The following is a 9,400-nucleotide window of genomic DNA, read 5'->3' on the forward strand; positions in this document are numbered from 1 at the left end:
GGGAGGTAGGGAGTGGGGGGTTGAACCGCTATTTGTCTGATCCGTCGCCTAGGACCTGTTTGCCTTGGGAGACCCTACCAGGGGCGTTAAGCCCCCGACAAGCTCCTAGGTTCATTCGGATACTCAAACCCCTCCACCACGTTAACGTTGTGATTCAAGGCTGATCCAACTTTGATGTAATGTCCTTTGAACAAGTCAAAATGAGGCTCAGTAGTGGTGTGGCCTCCGCGTGCCTGTATGACCTCCCTACAACGCCTGGGCATGCTCCTGATGAGGCGGCGGATGTTCTCCTGAGGGATCTCCTCCCAGACCTTGACTAAAGCATCCGCCAACTCCTGGACAGACTGTGGTGCAACTTGGCGTTGGTGGATGGAGCGAGACATGATGTCCCAGATGTGCTCAATTAGATTCAGGTCTGGGGAACGGGCGGGCCAGTCCATAACATCAATGCCTTCATGTTTTAGGAACTGCTGACACACTCCAGCCACATGAGGTCTAGCATTGTCTTGCATTAGGAGGAACCCAGGGCCAACTGCACCAGCATATGGTCTCACAAGGGGTCTGAGGATCTCATCTCGGTACCTAATGGCAGTCAGGCTACCTCTGGCGAGCACAAATGCCACCCCACACCATTACTGACCCACTGCCAAACCAGTCATGCTGGAGGATATTGCAGGCAGTAGAACGTTCTCCGCGGCATCTCCAGACTCTGTTACGTCTGTCACATGTGCTCAGTGTGAACCTGGTTTCATCTGTGAAGAGCGCAGGGCGCCAGTGGCGTATTGCCAATCTTGGTGTTCTCTGGCAAATGGCAAACGTCCTGCACGGTGTCGGGCTGTAAGGACAACCCGCACCTGTGAACGTCGGGCCCTCATACCACCCTTATGGAGTCTGCTTCTGACCGTTTGAGCAGACACATGCACATTTGTGGCCTGCTGGAGCTCATTTTGCAGGGCTCTGGCAGTGCTCCTCCTATTCCTCCTTGCACAAAGAAGGAGGTAGCGGTCCTGCTGCTGCGTTGTTGCCCTCCCACGGCCTCCTCCACGTCTCCTGATGTACTGGACTGTCTCCTGGTAGCGCCTCCATGCTCTGGACACTACACTGACAGACACAGCAAACCTTCTTGCCACAGCTCGCATTGATGTGCCATCCTGGATGAGCTGCACTACCTGAGCCGCTTGTGTTGGTTGTAACCTCCGTCTCATGCTACCACCAGAATGAAAGCACCGCCAGCATTCAAAAGTGACCAAAACATCAGCCAAAAAGCATCGGAACTGAGAAGTGGTCTGTGGTCACCATCTGCAGAACCCATCCTTTATTGGATGTGTCTTGCCAATTGCCTATAATTTCCACCTGGTCTATTCCATTTGCATAACAGCATGTGAAATTGATTGTCAATCAGTGTTGCTTCCTAAGTGGACAGTTTGATTTCACAAAAGTGTGATTGACTTGGAGTTACATTGTATTGTTTAAGTGTTCCCTTTATTTTTTTGAGCAGTGTATTTCAGCATGACGGTTGTTGGTGATTATAGTTTCAGTGTATTGAAGTAATCTATTTTTAATCTTGTTTCTGCAGCAGAAACAGACAATCTCTCCTGCGGGGAATGACTTCAACAGACATTTGTTCTTCCCTGATAACTAATGAAGCACTAATTGAACACTGACACCAATATTTCCAGATACAAACACAAACTTATTCCGCAAAATGTTTCAAATGTTAGACTACAGATATAATAACTTCACAGCCTTGACAGCAGGCACGGTGAAATATTTGCAATTTATATCTAATTGATGATATTATAATTATCGTATTACCTAATTATTACATTCGTTTTTTGTGATTAATTTTGTGCAGGTTCAATTTAATTCTCTCCTTCAATTCATTTAGTCATCTGCTGTCGGTCATCTGGCACCGAGCATTATCACCTCGATGATGATAAAACTAAATATTTCTCAGCTCCAACAGGTATATTAAAAGAACAGTAACATCTAGAGTGACAGCACAGAATGACCACAGCAATGGCAGTCTGTTGTCATCAGTGTCTGGAATACACAAATCAGTCCTTTGTATCTGTATCTAACCCTGTACTTGTGTTGTGATATTAGTCATCTGTCTGGAACACAATGGCATGTCAACAATAAGAAAAGTAAAGTATTTGAATGAAACAATATAAGTCATGGGCTGTCTATCATTATTTAAACCACAGTCATCCACACTGCACACATAAAGAGATACAGAGATAGATCATCTACCTCATAACTCCATTCCCTCAGGTTTTGAATTTAAATATGTGACGCAATGTTTTGATTTCTCTGCACAAACAACAGTCCAGCATAGGCTCACTGTAAGAGCTTAGTGTCTCTAATGTTTTTTATTACCCCTAAGTGCAACAACCACTACGGAGTCTGCAGAAGTGCAGTGTACATAAATTAATCTTCTCTGTTAAGCTGCTGCCTCACCTCCATGACCCCTGAAGGGCGCTTTATTGGACGGAAAGAAGAGATTATTCTACATTTGTGTGTGTATAGTTTGTCATAGAGCCAATCGAATGATGTGATCTGACATTTACAGTCCTTGCCTTTTGAATTTCTCAGTCAAATCCCATTTTTACAAGGTTTACAGAAGCTAAAGAAGATAAAAAAAGAAAAGAATATACAATTTAATAAAAACATATGACTATGAGAATGTTAAGGGGTTTATAGCTCTAAATGGAAAGAAATATATATATTAAGGGTGAGATGTGATTACATTTATAAATTAATCTAAATCAGTGGTGCCCAATAAGTCGATTGCCATCTACAGGCTGATCGTAATAAGTTTTTCAAACATCTGGCACTATTATATAAATGCCTTAATATAATCAAACGGTTCATCTGCAAAAATTATCGCACATATTCAGCTTAGCAAATATTCTCAAACTCACAACTGAGGAACAGTAGGAACTAGCAGCAGTACGAGGAACACACAGAAATGGTTACTACTGTAGGGAGAAGGGACATTAGAAGAACCACAACGGTTTGTGTAAAAACTTTGAATTTCTGTGAAAACACGGACAGTATTGTGAATAAACCACATAATTGGTTATATGTTTCTTTATGAGTACAGACATAATAAGTTTGGTTCTTGTTCTTCTAAAATATTAGAAAAGGAGTGTCATAAAACTTTTGAAACACCTTCAGATATTTTCTTCACTTACATTGTAGATTTTGTTTTATCATATTACTTTAACATACATGGCTACTAGTGGAGTAACTGTTTGGATGAGTTTGTCAAATGTTCATGTCAGCAAACAAGAAGTGACAGAGTCTGCATCAAAATTCACTTCAGTGTGATTTGCAATTTAATGCAGTTTATTAAAGTAACTGTTGATGTGGAAAAGGCTTTAGGATAGAAACTATTGTTGTCACAGCTGTGATGAACAGTCCAGTGAGCTTAAGAAGAACCCTAATGATAATGTACAGTGTATAATAAAGCAGTGCATTAGCTACTGATTACACTTGCAGTCAATTACACTCACTCTTTTCTTCCCCCTGTAACCAGCAAGGCTCGTTGTGTAGTGATAGAACGGCAATTAGGTGGTGGATTTTTCTCAGTGTTATTATTTTTGTCCAGGATATGAGGGGCTACCGAGCGTTAAAACTTTCTTTATTGCCACCAAAGTATTCAAACACTTTTTTAACTGTGACAGGAACTAGAGAAAAGGGTGAAGAAGTGCCTGTTTTACCCCTTTCCTGTCCGGCAAAGTATAGCATAAATGCAAACTTTTGAACAGACGCTGGAATATGTGACAAATATAGGGTTTTAAGGTCGGCCTAATCAACAAAGGCTGTGTATAAGACAAATGTGTGGCTCATAAAGAGCAGCTGTTTAGTAGCTGATGCCCAGTTACATAAAATGGCGGTAACTTAGAATCCACTATTACTCAACTAAAACGGCTGTTGGATGTTTTTTTTCCCCATAACTATCATAAAAGCTGCACCCATAAAAATACAAGAAGAGAAAGTTAGATAAAATTTAACAAAACCCAATATTTGATCAGATACAGGATGAAGACCCCATAGAGCGGCATCTGGATCAACAAGTGGACTGCAACCTTCCTACTGATGACCTTCTAATATATGAAACTACTACCCATTACTTGCTCCCTGGTTTGACACAGGGTTTTCTCTACATCCTGTTCTAGCCTGACGGACATAAAGGCACCTTCCAGGGCAACATTAGGGCAACATGTTTATCTCTATATTACAAAAAAGTCAGAATGTCTTTCAGACTGTGGACAGACCTTTCACCTACTATCTATAGCAAACTTAACATCAGCAGTTAACAGAGCCCTGAGAGAAGAATAAGGCCCACAGAGACAGGCTTTGACCTTTGATCTGGCTAAGCAGCAGAGGGGAAATTGTCCTCCAGGCTCTGCAGCACAGACTGTATGTGAGTTACCCTGTGAAAGTGAATACAAGTTTAAAATCTTGAATGACTTCTTACATCCTATGGCACAGAGATCTTGGATACACTCAGAGCTGTTACTGTGTTTGTTACCTATTGACATGACATGAATATACAGCAGACCAGATGTAAAGCTTCAGAATAATCAACATGTGGTACCTTCTCCATTTTAGGGCTTAAGTACGTTACACATACATTATTTTCTAAGATGAATTGTCGAAATCTCTGTTTAAGATAATCTCCACTGTGAACAAATCTGCAAACTAAGGAGTGCAGCACCCAGCCAGCACAAAAAGTTATTTTTATTGTAAACAACCATACATTTTAATTATTATAAAATAGAAATAGGAATATGCTATATACTGTAAATCTCCATCAAGTCTTTTTTGTAACTTTCTACTCTACTTTTTATACACTTCTGACTCCAAACCTACCAGACTTCCGAGTTTGGATGATGAGGAGTTGTGCCTGTGTTTGAGCAGACCACAATCCCCCATGGCCGGGGCATCTCTGTGGTTGCCATGGATGTGAAGGCCACCTGCCCCCTCAGATGAGGAGCGTAGACGCCGTTCCATCCTCATTACCTCATGGTAGGGGCTAACGCTGCTGCACATAGAGGCTGGAGAAACAAAGAAGAATTAGTTGTCAGCTACACAAAGAAAGCAGACGTTATGTTTGATTCCTAATTATTTCTTTTTTTACTTTACAGGTACAAGTACAGTTTTTCTAATTTGTTTTAAAATTTTCCAAACTTTCAGACCAGCATTTATTCAGTAACAGATATGACATTTACCATGATGTACGGAATAAAACAATTATGTGGTTTGAATTTAAATTTTACACAAGTGCAAAAATAGCCAATGTGGCTTATACTCTATTATTGTTACATATACATTGGTATGAAAAAGTTTGGGCACCCCTGATCATTTTCAAGATTTTCCTTTATGGATCATTGGTTGTTCGGAACAGCAATTTCAATTAAATATATTATTTAGCAAACAAACACAGTGATATTTAAGAAGTGAAATGAAGTTTATAGGATTTACAGAAAGTGTGCAATAATTAGTTAAACAAAAGTAGGCAGGTGCATAAATTGGGGCACCCTTGTTGTTTTATTGATTTGAATACCTTTAGCACTAATTATTGGAACACAAAATGTGTTTGGTAAGCTCATTGACCCTTGACCTACATACAGAGGTGAAGCCAATCATGAGAAAGGGTATTTAAGGTGGCCAGTTGCAAGTTGCTCTCCCCTTTGTATCTTCTCTGAAGACTGGCAACATGGGAGCCTCAAAACAACTGTCAAATGACCTGAAAACAAAGATTGTTCAACACCATGGTTCAGGGGAAGGATACAAAAAGCTCGCTCAGAGATTTCAGCTGTCAGTTTCCACAGTGAGGAACATAGTGAGAAATGGAAGACCACAGGCACAGTTCTAGTTAAGGCCCGTAGTGGTAGGCCAAGAAAAATATCAGATAAGCAGAGGCAAAGGATGGTGAGAACAGTCAAGCTCAACCCACAGACCAGCTCCAAAGACCTTCAACATGATCTTGCTGCGATGGTGTCACTGTGCATCGTTCAACTATTCAGTGCACTTTGCACAAGGACATATGTATGTATGGCAAAGTAATGTGGCAGAAGCCTTTTCTCCGCCCATGTCACAAAAAGAGTCACTTGAGGTATGCTAAAGCACATTTGGACAAGCCAGCTTCATTTTGGAATAAGGTGCTGTGGACTGATGAAACTAAAATTCAGTTATTTGGACATAACAAGGGGCGGTACGCATGGCGGAAGAAGAACACATCATTCCAAGACAAACACTTGCTACCCACAGTTAAATTTGGTCGTGGTTCCATCATGCTGTGGGGCTGTGTGGCCAGTGCAGGTACTGGCAATCTTGTTAAAGTTGAAGGTCGCATGGATTCCAGTCAGTATCAGCAAATTCTTGCGAACAATGTTCAAGAATCAGTGACAAAGTTGAAGTTGCGCCAGGGCTGGATACTTCAACAAGACAACGACCCTAAACACTGCTCAGATTCTAGCAAAGCATTCATGCAGAGGAACAAGTACAACGTTCTGGAATGGCCATCTCAGTCCCCAGACCTGAATATCATTGAAAATCTGTGGTCTGTTTTAAAGCGGCTTGTCCTCGGAAACCATCAAACCTGACTGAACTGGAGATGTTTTGTAAAGAAGAATGGTCAAAAATACCTTCAACCAGAATCCAGACCCTCATTGGAAGCTATAGGAAGCGTTTAGAGGCTGTTATTTCGCAAAAGCAGGATCTACTAAATATTAATGTAATTTTAAAGTAATTATTGCACACTTTCTGTAAATCCTATGAACTTCATTTCACTTCTTAAATATCACTGTGTTTGTTTGCTATATGATATATTTAATTGAAATTGCTGTTCCGAACAACCAATGATCCATAAAGGAAAATCTTGAAAATGATCAGGGGTGCCCAAACTTTTTCATACAACTGTATAAGGCGTCAGTGTAGGCACCATTGTATCCATACATTGTCAAGCCATATATTACCTGATTACCTGCTTTTTAAAAGCACCTCAGTTTATCCTCAGTTTATAACTTTGTCCCACTCTAAATCTTCCCAAAATAAATATATCTTGAATTTTAAAAGGCTTATAGGATGTTTATTTAAGACCTGCAGTGAACCAAATGTTGGGTGTGGCTTATACAGCAGTATTTTCATTAGATACATATAGAAATACCACTATATATCATACAGTTTATGAAGCATTTCATCATATAGCTTAGTAAAAATGTTGTCGGTTTAGTTAAAAAAAAAAGGTCAGTACATCACTCAATCTAAGTTAACTTAGATATTTTAGAGTAAAAGTGAATACACAGTGACCCTGGGATAAAAGCTCTTCTCCCCGAGGTGAGGAATCATCCTCCATTTGTCAGCAACTGAGTGCTGCCTGCTGCCTTCCTCTGCTGACTTTGGTGATTGCATGGAAAATGGTTCTGCTCTACCTGCCAAGATTTAGGATAGAAGCTGTTCAACGTTCTACCCACCTGGAAGGAAGAAGAGCTTTTTCCAACAGCAGTCATCTCTGCCTGCTCTGACGTTAACAACGATCTGTGTGGTTCTAAAACGTGACTCCTGCAGTACACGTGAACGAAATGGGGTTTCGGTGTCTTCAAATCTTATGATATACTGATATATAATTATAAAACTTTTTTATGTATATATAGTATACATATACATATATAGGACAGTGGTGGCTTGGTGGTTAAGGAAGCAGCCTTGGATCTGCAAAGTTTTAGGTTCAAGTCCACCAGCTGCCAAATTACCACTGAGGTGCTCTGTGCATGGCACCGCCCCCACACACTGCTTCATTCCATTACTTACTACTAAAAAGTAATGGAATTTACCCACAATGCAGTGTGGTTACCTGTGTGTGGTTTCCTCAAGTGAGAAGGTCTGGGCTCATGGCAACCCCAGAAGCTTCCTCTCTCCTGCATAGAGTGTGTTTTTCTTGGCCTTCTGTCCGATTGCTCTGGGTTGGAGTGACACCCCTCGCTGCATACCACGCATGCCTCACTTTTGCTCGTGGTCTCAGTGAGATAACCTGCCTTCTCTTCATGCACTGGGTCTTTTCGCTCCTGTGCCCAGACTTCTTCTCTGGCCTCCTTCATCTCGGGCTCCACATATTCTTCCTTGTCTTCCAGTGTTTGTTCCCGTTCCTGTGGAGGAAGACAGGCCAACGCTGTCTCAGGTTCATACTCTGTGTTGTTGGCTGTGCTGGTGTCCAGGGCTAAAGGTTTTTCAGCGTTGGACTGTGCAGAAGTGGGAAAAGCCTAAAGCAAACAAAACATTTTACTGAGTAAATCACAACACTAAGTAGGTGGATAGTTGTGTTTAAACAGTACAGTACAAAATTTTTAGTTTTTAACAACCTAATTTATTTACAAGAGTTACAACTAGCACTTTCTGATCTCCTTCCTGTGCCAGGAAATAAATCTGAATAAATGTTATTAAATACCAAAAAATCAGCTCAGACAAGGAAAATTCATGGGACTTTGCAGTACTCCTTGAATAAGATAACTTCCACTGAACTTCCACTGCTTCAGCTTGTTTTCCATGGGGTCATAAATATTCTCATATATTTTTATATAATCATAAAAAGGCCACTGGAAGTGAGTTTGTTTTTCCCTAAATAGAAAATATTCTAATTTCCTGTAGAGTGAGTAATTTACCAATAAATGTCACTCAGCCAGGGGTGGGTGACCTTTTTATATACACTTTATATTTGTATATTTTTCTGGCTGAGCAAGGTATCGTTGAAACTAGGGATGGGGCCGATCCGATACAGTACCGGTATCGGCAGCCAATCCCAACGCAATTAGCGGACTCCAATCCAACCTGCAACAAATTCCAATCCATGAACCATGTCTGCTTTCCAGTCTTGTCTGATCCCTGTCTGTTAGAATAACAATTAGAGTTAACAGACCCGCTAGCAGGAATCAGACAGTTGGATGACTGTAAACTGTGGAATCACTTTCCTGAACAGAACGTGGCTCAACAAGATCATGAGGCCACAATTCAGGGAATCCACTCCACATTTTGTAGCCAGATAGCAGGCTGCAAAGAAATACGTCCGCTGTGTGGAAATATTAGAAAGGACCAAAAACCATAGAGCAACGTGCAATATTTGAAGAGCTGAAATTCGGAGAGGTGTAACTGTCTCTTTATACAATACCACTAACTTAATTAAACATAAAATGTGCCTCATCAAAGAGGAGTTGAATGCGCCATGGGACAGAAAGACGTAACCGTTTGAAAAATCTTGTTGCCTGAGGAGAGCAGCACTGACAAAAACAATGAAACGCGTCCTGGACACACGATACAAGGAGAGGTGAGGTCCCTTTTTTATTAATGCTCCAATTATTAATGTTTTCTAACTAAAAGAAGTCATATCCTGCTG

At 40.9% G+C, this 9,400-nt stretch overlaps 1 protein-coding gene across 3 annotated transcripts in view; it reads right to left on the minus strand.

The window, feature by feature from the left end:
* Positions 1 to 9,400, minus strand: part of ccser1 (coiled-coil serine-rich protein 1) — a 158,525-nt gene that overhangs the window by 129,998 nt on the left and 19,127 nt on the right. For all 3 annotated transcript variants that reach the window (XM_008336317.3, XM_008336318.3, XM_017043139.2), the window contains 2 exons: positions 7,868 to 8,273; positions 4,882 to 5,066 (listed from right to left, as the gene is read on the minus strand). In XM_008336317.3, coding sequence (XP_008334539.1) covers positions 4,882 to 5,066; positions 7,868 to 8,273 — 591 coding nt within the window. The remainder of the gene's footprint in view (positions 1 to 4,881; positions 5,067 to 7,867; positions 8,274 to 9,400) is intronic.

This window comes from Cynoglossus semilaevis, chromosome Z, assembly GCF_000523025.1.
Source record: "Cynoglossus semilaevis isolate Cse_v1.0 chromosome Z, Cse_v1.0, whole genome shotgun sequence".
Taxonomy (NCBI): Eukaryota; Metazoa; Chordata; class Actinopteri; order Pleuronectiformes; family Cynoglossidae; genus Cynoglossus; species Cynoglossus semilaevis.